General features: G+C 61.2%; 1 protein-coding gene across 3 annotated transcripts in view; it reads right to left on the bottom strand.

The window, feature by feature from the left end:
• Positions 1 to 20,821, bottom strand: part of LOC308238491 (immunoglobulin lambda-1 light chain-like) — a 107,728-nt gene that overhangs the window by 37,976 nt on the left and 48,931 nt on the right. Inside the window, exons 1-2 of one of the 3 annotated variants that reach the window (XM_080650435.1) lie at positions 4,924 to 4,986; positions 4,410 to 4,705 (exon numbers count right to left, since the gene is read on the bottom strand). The exons of the other annotated variants lie outside the window; for them this stretch is intronic. Of the exons in view, the coding sequence (XP_080506561.1) occupies positions 4,410 to 4,705; positions 4,924 to 4,966 (339 nt within the window). The 5' untranslated portion in view covers positions 4,967 to 4,986. Of the gene's footprint in view, positions 1 to 4,409; positions 4,706 to 4,923; positions 4,987 to 20,821 lie in introns of those variants that run through there. 3 annotated transcript variants of the gene reach the window in all.

Raw genomic sequence — 20,821 nt, 5'->3', positions numbered from 1 at the left:
CCTGCTCAGACCTCCCCACAGGCCCCGCCTCCCTCCTGGGCCCAGGACCACCTCCCACGGGGTCAGGGCTCTGTCCTGCCTCCCTGAGGACCAGATGCTTCCTGCTCAGCCCTGACTGCCAGGGCCCTGTCTCCCTCCAAGGAGCAGTGGAGGCAACAGCCGACGTCCAAGGTCACCTCTGCACCCTGAGGTCTTTGTTCCTTTCCTGAGCAGAGCCCTGGACAGGAACCGAGGCCCAGTGCCTCCTGGGGACGGGGTCAGCGCAGCCCCACTCGCCCTCAGGGGCCTGGTCTGCGGGGTGTGGTGTGGAGGTTCCCCGCTTCCTGCCCACAGGCGAGGGGGGGTCAGAATGTAAGTGTCGGCACAAGGACCTCAGTCATGGCCCCCGTTTGCTTCTCCCCGTGGTGCCTTGTGGAGCAGGGGAGGGTGATGGGTTTGACAAGAAAGAGTCAGCATCTCAGCTTCCTGGAGAGGGACAGGGAGCAGGTCCCCGAGTCCCCAGGGAGGAGCAGACAGAGGGAGGGAGGTTTTTAGCCCCACTTCCCCTTTGTCTGTGTCACTGTGGAACCCCGCTAATTTGCCATCAATTTTATAGTTTGCACCACAGAGGTACTCAGCCTCGTCCTCAGACTGGAGGGAGGAGATGGTCAAGTAGCGGTCGGCCCCCAGGCTGGAGCCTGAGAAGCGATCGGGGATCCCGTCCCCCTTGGTGTGGGTTCCATCACTTTTAACCTTCATCAAATACCGAGGGGCCTGTCCTGGTCTCTGCTGATACCACCTAATAGTGTAGGTGCTGTGCTCACGGCTCAGGGTGCAGGTGAGCTTGGCCGAGGTCCCCGGGGAGGCAGAGGCAGATGGTGGCTGGGTGAGCACAGGAGGAGCACAGAGACCTGCGGACAGAAAACACAGAGCGATGCCCAATGCACCCCGATGTGCAGGCGCCCCGAGGACTGAGCTTGGAGGGAGAATCGGGGGCAGGACCCCAGGTGCTGAGGCCGCTCTGACCTGTGGAGACGACGAGGGGCAGGAGGTAGAAGGGAAGCCAGGCCATGGTGGGAGGGTGCTGAGCGCTGCCTGTGGCTGCCCAGCTGGCACTGGCCCTGCAGCCCCTGTCTTATCCCCTCTGCCTGCAGCTCAGGAGGGAGGAGCAGGGATGCAAATGTGTTCTCTGGGCCCAGCCAGGGTCTGTCTCAGCTGCTGTCCCCGCCCTGAGCCCAGGGCCTCCTGCTGGGCCTCCCCTGAGGGCAGAGGGCAGGTGTGGGTTTCACTGCTAAGAGCTGGTTGGCCCATAGAAGGGTCTTCAAAGGAGCTCAGTCCTGCTCTTTGCACTTGACACAGCCCAGGGGACTCTGACCTCTAAAGGCCCCAAACCAGGACTCACAGCGCCCCCTGGTGACCCCAGGGTGAATGTCACCTCCCTGTGCAGCTTGTTCATCACCATGACTCCTTCTGAGAGCTTCCTGGAGGCTGACAGGTGGGGAGTGTGTCCCTGGGCCCTCACTCAGCATCACAGGAACCCACACCATCCTCTGCTGGGGCCCAGCCTCTCCTCCAGGCCAATGAGGAGGGAGTGTCCTTGGGAGGTTAGTGATTTTCCCAGAATGCCCCAGACAGAGATGATGGGTCAAGACTCCAATGTAGGAGACTGACCTCAGAGCCTGACCTTTCAGTCCCTCTCTGCTCTGTTTCTCACCAGACCCCATGACCCCTCTCCCACCACCCCATCTCTCCCCTGGCCCCAGGCCTCCTGAGCCCCCTGTCCCGCCCTCTGTTCTCTATTCTGCTGTCCGTCCTCCTGAGTCGGGATGAGGAGCGCTCACATCTGCACCGCGTTGGCATCTGCATTTCTCTGAAATGTGGGCCTGTTTGTGCTTAGAGGTGGGGCCTCTGAAATACTTACCAGTTTTTAAAAATCAGTACAAGAGTCATGTCATCAGTATTTTCCATTTAATTCATATTGAAATGATGATAATTCCAACAAAGCCAGTTTAACAAAATCTACTATGAAAACGGACACCACTTGCGTCTTCCCATTATTAACATGTGGACACATTGTTCAAACTGTTGTATCCGGTGGACCAGACTGCTCTCCGAAGCTGGTGTATCTGTCACTCTCTCTTGAAAAAGGAGCGAGCCCGGCTGGTGTGGCTCAGGGGTTGAGGGTCAGCCTATGAACCAGGAGGTCACGGTTCCATTCCCGGTCAGGGCACAGGCCTGGGTTGCAGGCTGGATCCCCAGTGTGGGGCATGCAGGCGGCAGCTCATCCATGATTCTCTCTCATCATTGATGTTTCTCTCTCTTTCCCTCTCCCTTCCTCTCTGAAATCAATAAAAATATTCTTGAAAAAAGAAAAGGAGAGGGGAGGATACTCTCTGGCACCTTCACAGGAGACCGCGTCACAGCTGGGAAAGCCGGAGAGGCCACAGGGCTGTGGTGACAACCAGGGACTCTGGGGGGACAAGACCAGTCGCTCCCCCTCCAGGACTCCTCCTGGGGTCACGGGGGAGGGGGGGTGATGCCCAGGGTCTCCAGAGGCTGCTCTGTCCCCCAGGAACACTCTGGGGTTTCCATGTGATCACCCCCTGAGTGCTGTGGTCTAAGTCATTTCTGTTGGCCTGTGCACAGCCTCTCCCTCACGGACCTGCGCCTCGTGGAGACGAAGGTGCAAATGGGACGGGACGGGGCTGCGAGCTGCCGAGGCGGGAACACGAGGGCGTGAGAGATCGTTCCGTCAGAGCATCGCACTCGCTGTCCCCGTCATGATGGCCCTGCGGACAGGACTTCCACTGAGGACCCTGAAGGACAAGGTGGAACTACCCAGGCAGGGGGGTGCCCTGTGGGGGAGGGGTGCCCTGTGGGGGAGGGGTGCCCTGTGGGGGAGGGGTGCCCTGTGGGGGATGGGTGGCCTGTGGGGGAGGGGTGCCCTGTTGGGGATGGGTGCCATGTGGGGGAGGGGTGCCCTGTGGGGGATGGGTGGCCTGTGGGGGAGGGGTGCCCTGTTGGGGATGGTTGCCATGTGGGGGATGGGTGCCCTGTGTAGAATGGGTGCCCTGTGGGGGAGGGGTGCACTGTGGGGGAGGGGTGACCTGTGGAGGATGAGTGCCCTGTGGGATTTTGGTGCCTGTGGGGGATGGGTGCCTTGTGGACGATGTAGGGGATGTGGGGGCTGAGCTCACTGCGAGGGAGAAAGGAGTGTGAGGGGGGAGGCATTGTGGATGGAGGCCCTCAGCTCCATCGGGGCTCCGGGACGGAGCAGCTGTCTGCAGAGCCGGTGGCTCTCTCCTGCGGGAATGGGCTGCCTGTCCTTCTCCCCGTTAGTGGTTCTCATGCTGGGATGCGGGGAACTCCGTGGACACAGATCACTCATTTCTCAGCGGCGCTTCCTCCCCCTTTCCCAGAGGCCACCAGGGCAGACTCTAGTCTGGGGCTCATTCTGCCCCCACGGAGCCAGAGCTCTTCTGAGTAGTCCCCCCGATGCCTCCCTCAGGAGCGGCTCCCTCTGGCTGGGGCGCACTGCGGGGCTGGGTGCTGGCTGTGTGGGATGTGCCCTCTAACGTCCTTGGAGGCGCCTTCCTGGCCTCGGGAGGTCCCCCCAGGGGCTCATCTGTGCTGTGAGGAGCGTCTGCAGACCCCAGAGGGTCCCCCCGCAGCTCCGTCCCCTCAGCGCTCTGCCCGCTGGGCTCTTGTTAGCTCTCTGGGGCCCTGAAACGCTCTGAGGGGAGACCCTCCCCCAGGCGACCCCTCTGGGAGGAAGCGTGGGGGCCAGCCTCGGGGACTGCACAGGGGTGACATTGGGGCCTCCACTGGAGGCTGCCTGGGCCTTCTGAAGGGGGGGGGGCCTTGGGGCCTTGGCATCAGGGGTGCACTGGGCCTCAGTCACACCCACAGAGAGGGCATGACCTTGGGAGAGGCACTTCCCTGCCCCAGGGTGTCCTCCCAGCAAGGGCCCAGCTGTGACCCCCAGGGGCGCCCAGCAGCGGTGGGCGGTGTGTCCCACTGCACTTTGCTCCCTGCAGAGTCCTGGGCTGCACGGAGCGGGGCTCGAGGAGCTCAGCTGGGCTGGGAGGGTCCGGGGATTCATTCAGAACGTGGCCCCGTGGCCACTGTGTACAAAGTCACAGGCTGTTGCTTCAGACACAGGGTTCCGTCAGTCTGTCCTGGCTCAGCCCTCCCTCAGGAATGACACTGGGGCCCACACGCACCAGGGAGCCGGTCCCGCCTGCCCTGAGCCAGCCTGTCCCTCCCTCTGCAGAGCTGCCCGAGGCTGAGGAGGGGGCAGCTCGGGGCCTCGGAAGTGCGACCTGGGCTGAACCTGCTCAGGGCGGGGTGTGCAGTCCTCGGGGCTGGAGGAGAGGGTGACACGGGGAGGTTTCTGTCCCACTTCCCCATCCGCCTGTGTCACTGTGAGCATCATCACTGTCGTCCAACGCTAAACAGTAATAGTCCGCCTCGTCCTGGGCCTGGGCCCCGCTGATGGTCAGGGTGTCCGTGTCCCCTGAGTCAGAGCCAGAGAATCGCTCAGGGATCGTTGAGGTCCGGCTTCCATCACCAGCGACGACTAACATGGGGGCCTGGCCCGGCTTCTGCTGGTACCAGCTGGGATAATATTTTTCTATGAGTTCTCCCTGGCAGGTGATCCTGGCCGTCCCGCCTGGGGCCACAGACACTGCTGGGGGCTGAGTCACTTCTGAAGAGGCCACGGGACCTGTAAGACTAAAGAGAAGAGGAGAGGAGAGGAGAGGAGAGGAGAGGAGAGGAGAGGAGAGGAGAGGAGAGGAGAGGAGAGGAGAGGAGAGGAGAGAGGTGAGTGTGGGCATGAGGGTCTCATTCCCAGAGGCCCACACCCCGCAGCACCCCCTATGCTGAGCTGAAGGTCATGGCCAGACTGCTTCCTGGTGTCTGGGGCTGAGGCTGGGGCAGCACCTGTGCAGAGTGTGAGGAGGGGGAGCAGAAGGGTCCAGGCCATGGTGAGGCTGCCAGGCTCTGCTCTGAGCCCTCAGCTGGGGGTGTGGTCTTCAAGGCTCTTCACTCCTGGGTGGGCAGAGCCTCATGCAAATCCACTTCCTTCCTCCTGGGGCTCAGGGGTCTCCCTGCTGAGCAGAAAAGGGCTCAGTGTAGGAGGCTGTGCCAGGGCTCCATGCACAGGGCCTGCACCAGGTTCCCTAGAGCGCCCTGTGCTGTCCACTTAGAGAGCTCTGTCGGCCGGTGTGGCCCAATGTTGGAGCATCGACCCATGAACCAGGGGGTCCCGGTTCCATTTGGGTGAGGGCCCATGCCCAGGTAGGGGGTCAGTCCCATTAGGGGGTGCAGGAGGCTGCCTATCAATGATTCTCTCATCAATTTTGTTCTATCTCTACTATCCCTCTCCCTACTTTCTCTGAAATCAATAAAAACATTTTTTTTAACAAAAGAGATAATTCTGACCCCTGACCCAGCACCCTGGCCTCCACTCTGGGACTGTGGACAACCCTCAGGCCTCCTGTCTGGTGAGGACTCACCCACAGGGCGGGGCTGGGAGGAGGCTGTGGGGACAGAGGTCAAGCTGGGGTGGGACAGGCCAGGGTCCCAGGGCCAGAGGCAGAGAAATTGCTCATGTGCCTCTCAGGCGACCGTGTTATTGGTTGTTTGAGGAAGAAATAAGAGAAATCTCTGAGACCCAGGGCCAGGCCAGAATTCTCCGATGACATCAGAAGCATGATTCACGAAAGAGACCATCAGTCCATTGAGACTCAGTGATGGCCATCTGCTTGGCTGTGCAAAGCTTCCTAAAGGAACAGGGAACAGAGGGAAGAGAAATGCGTGTGAACCACATTTCCCATGGATGACCCGTGCAGAGAGGACAGGGAGGATCATGGAATTTAGCCAAAGAATCACAGCCCAGGAGGACACAGGCAGGAACCCTGAGCAGGCGCGTCAGGAAGAGGGTGTGTGGAGGCCATGAGCTCAGGGAGGGCGTTCATCCTTAGCTGCTAGGGAAACACCAACGAAAACCACAGGAGACACGACCACACGGGTCAGGGGGCTCCCGTGACACAGGGACCCCGGTGGGTGCCCCAGGGGCGGGAGGCAGGGAGGCGGGAGCAGGGACAGTGGGAACGGGAAAGGGTCGGTGACTGTGGGAAAGCGCTTCCCAGCCTCTCGGGGACTGAGACCCGCACTCAGCACACAGCCCAGCAGCTGTGCTCCGGGCACTGGTTTCAGAGGGAGGACTGTGCTCACAGAGACACTGCGCACAGAGGTCATGGCCCCGCGGGCACCATGTCCACGTGGGAACCCTCGGAGGCCTCTGCCCTTCCTGCGCGGATGGGTCACAGATGTCACTCCGCCCAGAGCAGGAACACTGCTCAGCAATGAGAAGGAAGGAGCTCTTTTTACAATATGTGCATTTTTATTGATTTCAGAGAGGAAGGGAGGGGGAGAGAAAAATCCAGAGAGAGAGAGCGACAAAGAGGGTCCCGCGGGGCCTTGTTTGGGACAAAGTCACCACAGCCCTTTAGAGAACAGCCCTTCACAGGGAGGGGACACAGGGGTGGCCCTGGGACCCTGTGCCTCCAGCCCCCTGGGCTGCCAGAGGTCACTGCGGGGTCAGCCCTGATCCATCCCTCCTCCTGCTCCCTGTCCCCTCCTTCCCAGGAGACCAGCCCCTTCCCCTCCCTCTCCCCCTGGGGGTCACCCAGGCCCCAGGCAGCTCCTGGTGTTCATCTCAGAACCAGCCACTGGGGACCAGCCCTGCTTCCCTCCGGCCCCAGCTCAGCTCAGCGCCCAGGGACCTGGGGAAGTTAGTCCACAGCGGCTCCATGCGGCCTGGGTGGTGTGGGAGTGTGAAAGGTGCTGTATTTCAGATTCCAGAAAACCCCCTCCCCTGGGCTCCCCGTGTGATGCCATCGAGGGGGATCCCCCACAGGACTCCCCTCCAGCGGGAAGGAGTCCACACATTTCCCTCTTCAGTCTCCCGCCCCCATGCCCAGCTGCCCTCCCAGGGGACATGGTCTGACCGACCTTGGGAAAGGCCTGGGCAGAGGGGAGCCTGTCTTGGCCCCACAAGCAGAGGCTCTGGCACAGATGGAGGAGCCAGGCCCTGCTCCATGCTGGTCCTGCTCAGACCTCCCCATAGGCCCCGCCTCCCTGCTGGGCCCAGGGCTGTGCCCCCCAAGGGGTCAGGGTCTCTGTCCTGCCTCCCTGAGGACCAGATGCTTCCTGCTCAGCCCTGTCCTGCCAGGACCGGGTCTGAGTCCATGCTGCACCCACTGAAGGGGTTCACTGCTGTGTGTTCCACCGTCTCCGCAGGGACCCTGAGATCTGGGCTCTTCCCCTGACCAGAGCCCCAGGTTGGAGCGCAGGCCGAAGGGTCCTGGGGGACACGGCCATCACAGCCCCAGCTCTCTCTCAGTGTTTTCCCTCGTGGGCCAGGCAGGTCTCCCAGCATCGTCCCCACAGGCCTGTGGGTGAAGACACTCCTGCTGTCTGGTCCCCAGGACCTACCTGGTGCCCGCACGTGCCTCTGCTCAGGGCTCTCAGCAGGAGGAGGGGCGAGATGATGGGGTGCAAGGAGGACAGTCATGGGCTCAGGGTCCTGGGGAGGGGCAGGGAGGCCACCCTCCGGACCCGAGGGAGGAGCGTCCGGGGAGGGAGGTTTTTCTCTCACTTCCCCTCTGCGTGTGTCACTGTGGCTTAACCAGTCTGGCCATCAATTGTATGTTTCTCACCACAGTAATACTCAGCCTCGTCCTCAGACTGGAGGGTGGAGATGGTTAAGTAGCGGTCGGCCCCGGAACTGGAGCCTGAGAAGCGATCGGGGATCCCGTCCCCCTTGATGTGGCTTCCATCACTCTTAACCTTCATCAAAAACCGAGGGGCCTGTCCTGGTCTCTGCTGATACCACCAAATAAAGTAGTTGCTGTGCTCCTGGCTCAGGGTGCAGGTGAGCTTGGCCGAGGCCCCCGGGGAGGCAGAGGCAGATGGGGCCTGGGTGAGCACAGGAGGAGCACAGAGACCTGCGGACAGAAAACACAGAGCGATGCCCAATGCACCCCGATGTGCAGGCGCCCCGAGGACTGAGCTTGGAGGGGGAATCGGGGGCAGGACCCCAGGTGCTGAGGCCGCTCTGACCTGTGGAGACGACGAGGGGCAGGAGGTAGAAGGGAAGCCAGGCCATGGTGGGAGGGTGCTGAGCGCTGCCTGCGGCTGCCCAGCTGGCACTGGCCCTGCAGCCCCTGTCTTATCCCCTCTGCCTGCAGCTCAGGAGGGAGGAGCAGGGATGCAAATGTGTTCTCTGGGCCCAGCCAGGGTCTGTCTCAGCTGCTGTCCCCGCCCTGAGCCCAGGGCCTCCTGCTGGGCCTCCCCTGAGGGCAGAGGGCAGGTGTGGGTTTCACTGCTAAGAGCTGGTTGGCCCAACAGAAGGGTCTTCAAAGGAGCTCAGTCCTGCTCTTTGCACTTGACACAGCCCAGGGGACTTTGACCTCTAAAGGCCCCAAACCAGGACCCACAGCGCCCCCTGGTGTCCCCAGGGTGAATGTCACCTCCCTGTGCAGCTTGTTCATCACCATGACTCCTTCTGAGAGCTTCCTGGAGGCTGACAGGTGGGGAGTGTGTCCCTGGGCCCTCACTCAGCATCACAGGAACCCACACCATCCTCTGCTGGGGCCCAGCCTCTCCTCCAGGCCAATGAGGAGGGAGCGTCCTTGGGAGGTTAGTGATTTTCCCAGAATGCCCCAGACAGAGATGATGGGTCAAGACTCCAATGTAGGAGACTGACCTCAGAGCCTGACCTTTCACTCCCTCTCTGCTCTGTTCCTCACCAGACCCCATGACCCCTCTCCCACCACCCCATCTCTCCCCTGGCCCCAGGCCTCCTGAGCCCTTCTGTCCCGCCCTCTGTTCTCTATTCTGCTGTCCGTCCTCCTGAGTCTGGGTGAGGAGCGCTCACATCTGCACCGCGTTGGCATCTGCATTTCTCTGAAATGTGGGCCTGTTTGTGCTTAGAGGTGGGGCCTCTGATATACTTACCAGTTTTTAAAAATCAGTACAAGAGTCATGTCATCAGTATTTTCCATTTAATTCATATTGAAATGATGATAATTCCAACAAAGCCAGTTTAACAAAATCTACTATGAAAACGGACACCACTTGCATCTTCCCATTATTAACATCTGGAAGTGGAGATGTTGAAATGACACATTGGTTCAAACTGTTGTATCCGGTGGACCAGACTGCTCTCCGAAGCTGGTGTATCTGTCACTCTCTCTTGAAAAAGGAGCGAGCCCGGCTGGTGTGGCTCAGGGGTTGAGGGTCAGCCTATGAACCAGGAGGTCACGGTTCCATTCCCGGTCAGGGCACAGGCCTGGGTTGCAGGCTGGATCCCCAGTGTGGGGCGTGCAGGCGGCAGCTCATCCATGATTCTCTCTCATCATTGATGATTCTCTCTCTTTCCCTCTCCCTTCCTCTCTGAAATCAATAAAAATATTCTTGAAAAAAGAAAAGGAGAGGGGAGGATACTCTCTGGCACCTTCACAGGAGACCGCGTCACAGCTGGGAAAGCCGGAGAGGTCACAGGGCTGTGGTGACAACCAGGGACTCTGGGGGGACAAGACCAGTCGCTCCCCCTCCAGGACTCCTCCTGGGGTCACAGAGGGGGTGATGCCCAGGGTCTCCAGAGGCTGCTCTGTCCCCAGGAGCACTCTGGGGTTTCCATGTGATCACCCCCTGAGTGCTGTGGTCTAAGTCATTTCTGTGGGCCCTGTGCACAGTCTCTCCCTCACGGACCTGCGCCTCGTGGAGACGAGGGTGGAAATGGGACGGGAAGGCGCTGCGAGCTGCCGAGGCGGGAACACGAGGGCGTGAGAGATCGTTCCGTCAGAGCATCGCACTCGCTGTCCCTGTCATGATGGCCCCTGCGGACGGGACTTCCACTGAGGACCCTGAAGGACAAGGTGGAACTACCCAGGCAGGGGGGTGCCCTGTGGGGGAGGGTGCCCTGTGGGGATGGGTGCCCTGTGGGGGAGGGGTGCCCTGTGGGGGAGGGGTGCCCTCTGGAGAATGGGTGCCCTATAGGGGATGGGTGCCCAGTGGAGGATGGGTGGCCTGTGGGGAGGGGTATGCTGTGGGGGATGGGTACCTTGTGGGGGATGGGTACCCGGTGGAGGATGTAGGGGATGGGGGACTGAGCTCACCGCGGGGGACAAGGTGGTGTGAGGGGGGAGGCATTGTGGATGGAGGCCCTCAGCTCGATCAGGGCTCTGGGACAAAGCAGCCGTACAGAGGTGGGTGGCTCTCTCCTGCGGGAATGGGCTGCCTGTCCTTCTCCCCGTTAGTGGTTCTCATGTTGGGATGCGGGGAACTCCGTGGACACAGATCACTCATTTCTCAGCGGTGCTTCCTCCCCCTTTCCCAGAGGCCACCAGAGCAGACTCTAGTCTGGGGCTCATTCTGCCCCCACGGAGAGCTCTTCTGAGGAGTCCCCCCGATGCCTCCCTCAGGAGCGGCCCCTCTGGCTGGGGCGCACTGCGGGGCTGGGTGCTGGCTCTGTGGGATGTGCCCTCTAACGTCCTTGGAGGCGCCTTCCCGGCCTCGGGTGGTCCCCCCAGGGGCTCATCTGTGCTGTGAGGAGCGTCTGCAGACCCCAGAGGGTCCCCCCGCAGCTCCGTCCCCTCGGCGCTCTGCCCGCTGGACTCTTGTTTGCTCCTGGGGCCCTGAAACGCTCTGAGGGGAGACCCTCCTCCAGGCGGCCCCTCTGGGAGGAAGCGTGGGGGCCAGCCTCGGGGACTGCACAGGGGTGACACTGAGGCCTCCACTGGAGGCTGCCTGGGCCTTCTGAAGGGGGGGGGGCCTTGGGGCCTTGGCATCAGGCGGGCACTGGGCCTGAGTCACACCCACAGAGAGGGCATGACCTTGGGAGAGGCACTTCCCTGCCCCAGGGGTGTCTCCCAGCGAGGGCCCAGCTGTGACCCCCAGGGGCGCCCAGCAGCGGTGGGCGGTGTGTCCCCCTCCACTTTGCTCCCTGCAGAGTCCTGGGCTGCACGGACCGGGGCTCGAGGAGCTCAGCTGGGCTGGGAGGGTCCGGGGATTCATTCAGAACGTGGCCCCGTGGCCACTGTGTACAAAGTCACAGGCTGTTGCTTCAGACACAGGGTTCCATCAGTCTGTCCTGGCTCAGCCCTCCCTCAGGAATGACACTGGGGCCCACACACACCAGGGAGCCGGTCCCGCCTGCCCTGAGCCAGCCTGTCCCTCCCTCTGCAGAGCTGCCCGAGGCTGAGGAGGGGGCAGCTCGGGGGCCTCGGAAGTGGGACCTGGGCTGAACCTGCTCAGGGCGGGGTGTACAGTCCTCGGGGCTGGAGGAGAGGGTGAGCGGGGAGGTTTCTGTCCCACTTCCCCATCCGCCTGTGTCACTGTGAGCATCATCACTGCCGTCCCACACTAAACAGTAATAGTCCGCCTCGTCCTGGGCCTGGGCCCCGCTGATGGTCAGGGTGTCCGTGTCCCCTGAGTCAGAGCCAGAGAATCGCTCAGGGATCGTTGAGGTCCGGCTTGCATCACTAGCGACGACTAACACGGGGGCCTGGCCGGGCTTCTGCTGGTACCAGCTGGGATAATATTTTTTTACGAGTTCTCCCTGGCAGGTGATCCTGGCCGTCTGTCTGGGGGCCACAGACACTGCTGGGGGCTGAGTTACTTCTGAAGAGGCCACGGGACCTGTAAGAGGAGAGGAGAGGAGAGGAGAGGAGAGGAGAGGAGAGGAGAGGAGAGGAGAGGAGAGGTGAGGAGAGGTGAGGAGAGTGTGGGCATGAGGGTCTCAGTCCCAGAGGCCCACACCCCGCAGTGTCCCCTGAGCTGAGCTGAAGGTCATGGCCAGGCTGCTCCCTGGTGTCTGGGGCTGAGGCTGGGGCAGCACCTGTGTAGAGTGTGAGGAGGGGGAGCAGAAGGGTCCAGGCCATGGTGAGGCTGCCAGGTTCTGCTCTGAGCCCTCAGCTGGGGGTGTGGTCTTCAAGGCTCTTCACTGCTGGGTGGGCGGGGCCTCATGCAAATCCACTTCCTTCCTCCTGGGGCTCAGGGGGGTCTCCCTGCTGAGCAGAAAAGGGCTCAGTGTAGGAGGCTGTGCCAGGGCTCCATGCACAGGGCCTGCACCAGGTTCCCTAGAGCGCCCTGTGCTGTCCACTTAGAGAGCTCTGTCGGCCGGTGTGGCCCAATGTTGGAGCATCGACCCAGGAATCAGGAGGTCCCGGTTCCATTCCAGTGAGGGCCCATGCCCAGGTAGGGGGTCAATCCCATTAGGGTGTGCAGGAGGCTGCCAATCAGTGATTCTCTCCTCATTGATGTTTCTATCCCAATCCCTCTCCCTACTTTCTCTGAAATGAATAAAACCATATTTTAAAAAGGTAATTCTGACCCCTGACCCAGCACCCTGGCCTCCTCTCTGGGCCTGTGGACAACCCTCAGGCCTCCTGTCTGGTGAGGACTCACCCACAGGGCGGGGCTGGGAGGAGCCTGTGGGGACAGAGGTCATGCTGGGGTGGGACAGGCCAGGGTCCCAGGGCCAGAGGCAGAGAAATTGCTCATGTGCCTCTCAGGCGACCGTGTTATTGGTTGTTTGAGGAAGAAATAAGAGAAATCTCTGAGACCCAAGGCCAGGCCAGAATTCTCCGATGACATCAGAAGCATGATTCACGAAAGAGACCATCAGTCCATTGAGACTCAGCGATGGCCATCTGCTTGGCTGTGCAAAGCTTCCTAAAGGAACAGGCAACAGAGGGAAGAGAAATGCGTGTGAACCACATTTCCCATGGATGACCCGTGCAGAGAGGACAGGGAGGATCATGGAATTTAGCCAAAGAATCACAGCCCAGGAGGACACAGGCAGGAACCCTGAGCAGGCGCGTCAGGAAGAGGGTGTGTGGAGGCCATGAGCTCAGGGAGGGCGTTCATCCTTAGCTGCTAGGGAAACACCAACGAAAACCACAGGAGACACGACCACACGGGTCAGGGGGCTCCCGTGACACAGGGACCCCGGTGGGTGCCCCAGGGGCGGGAGGCAGGGAGGCGGGAGCAGGGACGGTGGGAACGGGAAAGGGTCGGTGACTGTGGGAAAGCGCTTCCCAGCCTCTGGAGGACTGAGACCCGCACTCAGCACACAGCCCAGCAGCTGTGCTCCGGGCACTGGTTTCAGAGGGAGGACTGTGCTCACAGAGACACTGCGCACAGAGGTCATGGCCCCGCGGGCACCATGTCCACGTGGGAACCCTCGGAGGCCTCTGCCCTTCCTGCGTGGATGGGTCACGGATGTCACTCCGCCCAGAGCAGGGAACACTGCTCAGCAATGAGAAGGAAGGAGCTCTTTTTACAATATGTGCATTTTTATTGATTTCAGAGAGGAAGGGAGGGGGAGAGAAAAATCCAGAGAGAGAGAGCGACAAAGAGGGTCCCGCGGGGCCTTGTTTGGGACAAAGTCACCACAGCCCTTTAGAGAACAGCCCTTCACAGGGAGGGGACACAGGGGTGGCCCTGGGACCCTGTGCCTCCAGCCCCCTGGGCTGCCAGAGGTCACTGCGGGGTCAGCCCTGATCCATCTCTCCTCCTGCTCCCTGTCCCCTCCTTCCCAGGAGACCAGCCCCTTCCCTCTCTCCCCCTGGGGGTCACCCAGGCCCCAGGCAGCTCCTGGTGTTCATCTCAGAACCAGCCACCGGGGACCAGCCCTGCCTCCCTCCTGCCCCAGCTCAGCTCAGCGCCCAGGGACCCGGGCGAGTTAGTCCACAGCGGCTCCATGCGGCCTGGGTGGTGTGGGAGTGTGAAAGGTGCTGTATTTCAGATTCCAGAAAACCCCCTCCCCTGGGCTCCCCGTGTGATGCCATCGAGGGGGATCCCCCACAGGACTCCCCTCCAGCGGGAAGGAGTCCACACATTTCCCTCTTCAGTCTCCCGCCCCCATGCCCAGCTGCCCTCCCAGGGGACATGGTCTGACCGACCTTGGGAAAGGCCTGGGCAGAGGGGAGCCTGTTTTGGCCCCACAAGCAGATGCTCTGGCACAGATGGAGGAGCCAGGCCCTGCTCCATGCTGGTCCTGCTCAGACCTCCCCACAGGCCCCGCCTCCCTGCTGGGCCCAGGGCTGTGCCCCCCAAGGGGTCAGGGTCTCTGTCCTGCCTCCCTGAGGACCAGATGCTTCCTGCTCAGCCCTGTCCTGCCAGGACCGGGGTCTGAGTCCATGCTGCACCCACTGAAGGGGTTCACTGCTGTGTGTTCCACCGTCTCCGCAGGGACCCTGAGATCTGGGCTCTTCCCCTGACCAGAGCCCCAGGTTGGAGCGCAGGCCGAAGGGTCCTGGGGGACACGGCCATCACAGCCCCAGCTCTCTCTCAGTGTTTTCCCTCGTGGGCCAGGCAGGTCTCCCAGCATCGTCCCCACAGGCCTGTGGGTGAAGACACTCCTGCTGTCTGGTCCCCAGGACCTACCTGGTGCCCGCACGTGCCTCTGCTCAGGGCTCTCAGCAGGAGGAGGGGCGAGATGATGGGGTGCAAGGAGGACAGTCATGGGCTCAGGGTCCTGGGGAGGGGCAGGGAGGCCACCCTCCGGACCCGAGGGAGGAGAGTCCGGGGAGGGAGGTTTTTCTCTCACTTCCCCTCTGCGTGTGTCACTGTGGCTTAACCAGTCTGGCCATCAATTGTATGTTTCTCACCACAGTAATACTCAGCCTCGTCCTCTGACTGGAGGGTGGAGATGGTTAAGTAGCGGTCGGCCCCGGAACTGGAGCCTGAGAAGCGATCGGGGATCCCGTCCCCCTTGATGTGGCTTCCATCACTGTTAACCTTCATCAAAAACCGAGGGGCCTGTCCTGGTCTCTGCTGATACCACCAAATAAAGTAGTTGCTGTGCTCCTGGCTCAGGGTGCAGGTGAGCTTGGCCGAGGCCCCCGGGGAGGCAGAGACAGATGGGGGCTGGGTGAGCACAGGAGGAGCACAGAGACCTGCGGACAGAAAACACAGAGCGATGCCCAATGCACCCCGATGTGCAGGCACCCCGAGGACTGAGCTTGGAGGGGGAATCTGGGGCAGGACCCCAGGTGCTGAGGCCGCTCTGACCTGTGGAGACGAGGAGGGGCAGGAGGTAGAAGGGAAGCCAGGCCATGCTGGGAGGGTGCTGAGCGCTGCCTGTGGCTGCCCAGCTGGCACTGGCCCTGCAGCCCCTGTCTTATCCCCTCTGCCTGCAGCTCAGGAGGGAGGAGCAGGGATGCAAATGTGTTCTCTGGGCCCAGCCAGGGTCTGTGTCAACTGCTGTCCCCGCCCTGAGCCCAGGGCCTCCTGCTGGGCCTCCCCTGAGGGCAGAGGGCAGGTGTGGGTTTCACTGCTGAGAGCTGGTTGGCCCATAGAAGGGTCTTCAAAGGAGCTCAGTCCTGCTCTTTGCACTTGACACAGCCCAGGGGACTCTGACCTCTAAAGGCCCCAAACCAGGACCCACAGCGCCCCCTGGTGTCCCCAGGGTGAATGTCACCTCCCTGTGCAGCTTGTTCATCACCATGACTCCTTCTGAGAGCTTCCTGGAGGCTGACAGGTGGGGAGTGTGTCCCTGGGCCCTCACTCAGCATCACAGGAACCCACACCATCCTCTGCTGGAGGCCCAGCCTCTCCTCCAGGGCAATGAGGAGGGAGTGTCCTTGGGAGGTTAGTGATTTTCCCAGAACCTCCTAGATAGAGATGATGGGTCAAGACTCCAATGTAGGAGACTGACCTCAGAGCTTGACCTGTCTGTCCCCTCCCTGCCCCACCCCTCACCAGGCCCCATTCCCCATCCTTCACACCCGGCCCCCAGGCCTCCTGAGCCCTCCTGTCCTGCCCTCTGTTCTCCTTCAGGTGTCTGTCCTCCGTGAGTCTGCTCTGAACAGCACTCAGATCCTCACGGTGTTGGCATTGGCGTTCCCCAGGGAAACATGGAACTGTGTGTGGACTGAGGTGGGGAACGCCCCCTCCCTCCATGACTGGCCCCACGGGGTCATGTGTCAAAGGCACATGGGAATCAGGTCCTGCTTAGGGCCCGTGTCAGGTGAGGTTGTTAGCAGTGTGGATCAGGATTGGTCTTCTGACCGGGCCAAGGCCACTGAGTGTGGAGCGGGGTCAGTATAGGAAGAGAAACCTTTGATTTTATAAAGTACATTTGGTAAGAAAGCAGGTTTCACCCAACATCCCTGAGGGATGTGTTGGTTGTCCATCTGGTCCCGCTGAGGTTGCGATGAAAGCGTTCACTCCCACAGGCTGGCACCGCTGGACATGGGAGTGAAGTGGGAGGCGCTGGGTGACTCCTGAGCACAGACACGGAGACCCCTGGCCACTGCTCAGCGTTGGGTCTAAAGAGGGAACTGACATGAGCCCAGGGCCCCTGCCTCAGGCACGCCCCCTGCTGCTCCCAGCTGAGGGGGCACCAGCTCTCCTCTCCCTTCCCACCCGATGCTGCCCCTCCTCACACCCACACCTCAGGGTCTCCCCAGGGGCCCTGAGGGCCACTCCTGCTGCCCAGTCCTCACCCCTGAGCTGTGGGGCTCATGACCACGTGGGAGGGAACCTGTTAGTACATCCTGGGCGACCTGACCCCCATGGAAGGGTCTGTGCTGGGCAATGAGGCCAACATGCCCCTTTGGAGAACAGCAGGTCCCCCCACACCCACCCCACCCTCTTCCATAAACATTCCTTATCCTCAGCCTTCTCTCTAGGTCTCTGCGCACAACACAACATCCTGCCTTGTGAGGTTCATGGAAATGACCTTCCCACAGAGGACACTCACAGCTACATTTATTTGTTTATTTTTAAAATATATTTTTATTGATTTTAGAGATTAAGGAGAGAGAGAGAGAGAGAGAGAGAGAGAGAGAGAGAGAGAGAGAGAGAGAAACATCAATATGAGAGATAATAATTGATTGGCCGCCTCCTGGATCCCACTTCTGGGGAATGAGACCACAAACCTGTCACGTGCCCTTGAGCAGAATCGGATCCAGGACCCCTCATCTGCAGGCGGTCGCTCTACCCACTGTGCCACCCCAGCGAGGCCCAGCAACGTTTATTTAAAGTTCACAAGGCCCATTGTCACCCAGACACTGCCGGGTGGTGAATGTGTCTGGGAGCCCAGGTCCCCTGTAAACTGGGGTTCCATTGGACACGGTGGGGTCGCTGTGGAGCTGATGTGGCTGCTCTTACAGACGTTCCCTCTCACGGTGTCCAGGCTCCTCCTGGGGCAGGTCCGATGCTCCCACCTCCTCAGGGCCTCATGCTCCTGGACAGGACCCGGGGCTGACAGGGCTCCGAGTGGGATCGTCCAAAGGGGCCCGAAGCTGCCCTGCTCTCGCTCCACACAGACGGCAGCCGAGCTCAGGGCTGGTGTGCAGTCCTCGGGGCTGGAGGAGAGGGTGACACGGGGAGGTTTCTGTCCCACTTCCCCATCTGCCTGTGTCACTGTGAGCTTTAGCACTGTCATCCCACACTAAACAGTAATAGTCCGCCTCATCCTGGGCCTGGGCCCCGCTGATGGTCAGGGTCTCCGTGTCCCCTGAGTAAGAGCTAGAGAATCGCTCAGGGATCCTTGAAGTCCGGTTTTCGTCACCGTGGATGACCAGCACGGGGGCCTGGCCCGGCTTCTGCTGGAGCCAAACAGGATTAACTTTTTCTACGAGTTCTCCCTTGCAGGTGATCCTGGCCGTCTGTCCTGGGGCCACAGACACTGCTGGGGGCTGTGTCACTTCTGAAGAGGCCATAGAACCCATAAAAGAGGAGAGGACAGGTGAGTGTGGGCATGAGGGTCTCAGTCCCAGAAGCCCACACCCCGCAGCGCCCCTTGATGAGTTGAAGGTCATTGCCAGGCTGCTCCGTGGTGTCTGGGGCTGAGCCTGGGGGCAGCACCTGTGCAGAGTGTGAGGAGGGGGAGCAGAAGGGTCCAGGCCATGGTGAGGCTGCCAGGCTGTGCTCTGAGCCCTCAGCTGGGGGTGTGGTATTCAAGGCTCTTCACCCCTGGGTGGGCGGGGCCTCATGTAAATCCACTTCCTTCCTCCTGGGGCTCAGGGGTCTCCCTGCTGAGCAGAAAAGGGCTCAGTGTAGGAGGCTGTGCCAGGGCTCCATGCACAGGGCCTGCACCAGGTTCCCTAGAGCGCCCTGTGCTGTCCACTTAGAGAGCTCTGTCCGGCCGGTGTGGCCCGATGTTGGCGCATCGACCCATGAACCAGGAGGTCCTGGTTCCATTCCGGGTGAGGGCCCATGCCCAGGTAGGGGGTCAATCCCATTTGGGGGTGCAGGAGGCTGCCTATCAATGATTCTCTCATCATTTTTGTTCTATCCCAATCCCTCTCCCTACTTTTTCTGAAATCAATAAAAACATTTTTTTTAACAAAAGAGATAGTTCTGACCCCTGACCCAGCACCCTGGCCTCCACTCTGGGCCTGTGGACAATCCTCAGGCCTCCTGTCTGGTGAGGACTCACCCACAGGGCGGGGCAGCGGGGCTGGGAGGAGCCTGTGGGGACAGAGGTCAAGCTGGGGTGGGACAGGCCAGGGTCCCAGGGCCAGAGGCAGAGAAATTGCTCATGTGCCTCTCAGGCGACCGTGTTATTGGTTGTTTGAGGAAGAAATAAGAGAAATCTCTGAGACCCAGGGCCAGGCCAGAATTCTCTGATGACATCAGAAGCATGATTCACGAAAGAGACCATCAGTCCATTGAGACTCACCGAAAGCCATCTCCTTGTCCACGTAGGAACCCTCGGAGGCCTCTGCCCTTCCTGCATGGATGGGTCAGGGACGTCACTCAGCCCAGAGCAGGGACACTGCTCAGCAATGAGAAGGAAGGAGCTCTTTTTACAATATGTGCATTTTTATTGATTTCAGAGAGGAAGGGAGGGGGAGAGAAAAATCCAGAGAGAGAGAGCGACAAAGAGGGTCCCGCGGGGTCTTGTTTGGGACAAAGTCACAACAGCCCTTTAGAGAACAGCCCTTCACAGGGAGGGGCATAGGGGTGGCCCTGGGACTCTGTGCCTCCAGCAGCCTGACTGCCAGAGGTCACTGCGGGGTCAGCCCTGATCCATCCCTCCTCCTGCTCCCTGTCCCCTCCTTCCCAGGAGACCAGCCCCTTCCCTCTCTCCCCCTGGGGGTCACCCAGGCCCCAGGCAGCTCCTGGTGTTCATCTCAGAACCAGCCACTGGGGACCAGCCCTGCTTCCCTCCGGCCCCAGCTCAGCTCAGCGCCCAGGGACCTGGGGAAGTTAGTCCACAGCGGCTCCATGCGGCCTGGGTGGTGTGGGAGTGTGAAAGGTGCTGTATTTCAGATTCCAGAAAACCAGGCAGAAGGCCAGCCTGTCCCCTCCCCTGGGCTCCCCGTGTGATGCCATCGAGGGGGATCCCCCACAGGACTCCCCTCCAGCGGGAAGGAGTCCACACATTTCCGTCTTCAGTCTCCCGCCCCCATGCCCTGCTGCCCTCCCAGGGGACATGGTCTGACCGACCTTGGGAAAGGCCTGGGCAGAGGGGAGCCTGTCTTGGCCCCACAAGCAGAGGCTCTGGCACAGATGGAGGAGCCAGGCCCTGCTCCATGCTGGTCCTGCTCAGACCTCCCCACAGGCCCCGCCTCCCTCTGGGCCCAGGGCTACGCCCCCCAAGGGGTCAGGGTCTCTGTCCTGCCTCCCTGAGGACCAGATGCTTCCTGCTCAGCCCTGTCCTGCCAGGACCTGGGTCTGAGTCCATGCTGCACCCACTGAAGGGGTTCGCTGCTGTGTGTTCCACCGTCTCCGCAGGGACCCTGAGATCTGGGCTCTTCCCCTGACCAGAGCCCCAGGTTGGAGCGCAGGCCGAAGGGTCCTGGGGGACACGGCCATCACAGCCCCAGCTCTCTCTCAGTGTTTTCCCTCGTGGGCCAGGCAGGTCTCCCAGCATCGTCCCCACAGGCCTGTGGGTGAAGACACTCCTGCTGTCTGGTCCCCAGGACCTACCTGGTGCCCGCACGTGCCTCTGCTCAGGGCTCTCAGCAGGAGGAGGGGCGAGATGATGGGGTGCAAGGAGGACAGTCATGGGCTCAGGGTCCTGGGGAGGGGCAGGGAGGCCACCCTCCGGACCCGAGGGAGGAGCGTCCGGGGAGGGAGGTTTTTCTCTCACTTCCCCTCTGCGTGTGTCACTGTGGCTTAACCAGTCTGGCCATCAATTGTATGTTTCTCACCACAGTAATACTCAGCCTCGTCCTCAGACTGGAGGGTGGAGATGGTTAAGTAGCGGTCGGCCCCGGAACTGGAGCCTGAGAAGCGATCGGGGATCCCGTCCCCCTTGATGTGGCTTCCATCACTGTTAACCTTCATCAAAAACCGAGGGGCCTGTCCTGGTCTCTGCTGATACCACCAAATAAAGTAGTTGCTGTGCTCCTGGCTCAGGGTGCAGGTGAGCTTGGCCGAGGCCCCCGGGGAGGCAGAGACAGATGGGGGCTGGGTGAGCACAGGAGGAGCACAGAGACCTGCGGACAGAAAACACAGAGCGATGCCCAATGCACCCCGATGTGCAGGCGCCCCGAGGACTGAGCTTGGAGGGGGAATCTGGGGCAGGACCCCAGGTGCTGAGGCCGCTCTGACCTGTGGAGACGACGAGGGGCAGGAGGTAGAAGGGAAGCCAGGCCATGGTGGGAGGGTGCTGAGCGCTGCCTGTGGCTGCCCAGCTGGCACTGGCCCTGCAGCCCCTGTCTTATCCCCTCTGCCTGCAGCTCAGGAGGGAGGAGCAGGGATGCAAATGTGTTCTCTGGGCCCAGCCAGGGTCTGTGTCAACTGCTGTCCCCGCCCTGAGCCCAGAGCCTCCTGCTGGGCCTCCCCTGAGGGCAGAGGGCAGGTG

Source organism: Plecotus auritus (assembly GCF_963455305.1).
Source record: "Plecotus auritus genome assembly, chromosome: 13".
Taxonomy (NCBI): domain Eukaryota; kingdom Metazoa; phylum Chordata; class Mammalia; order Chiroptera; family Vespertilionidae; genus Plecotus; species Plecotus auritus.
Note: the sequence above shows the minus strand (reverse complement) of the source record. Positions and strands in the feature narration are given on the sequence as shown.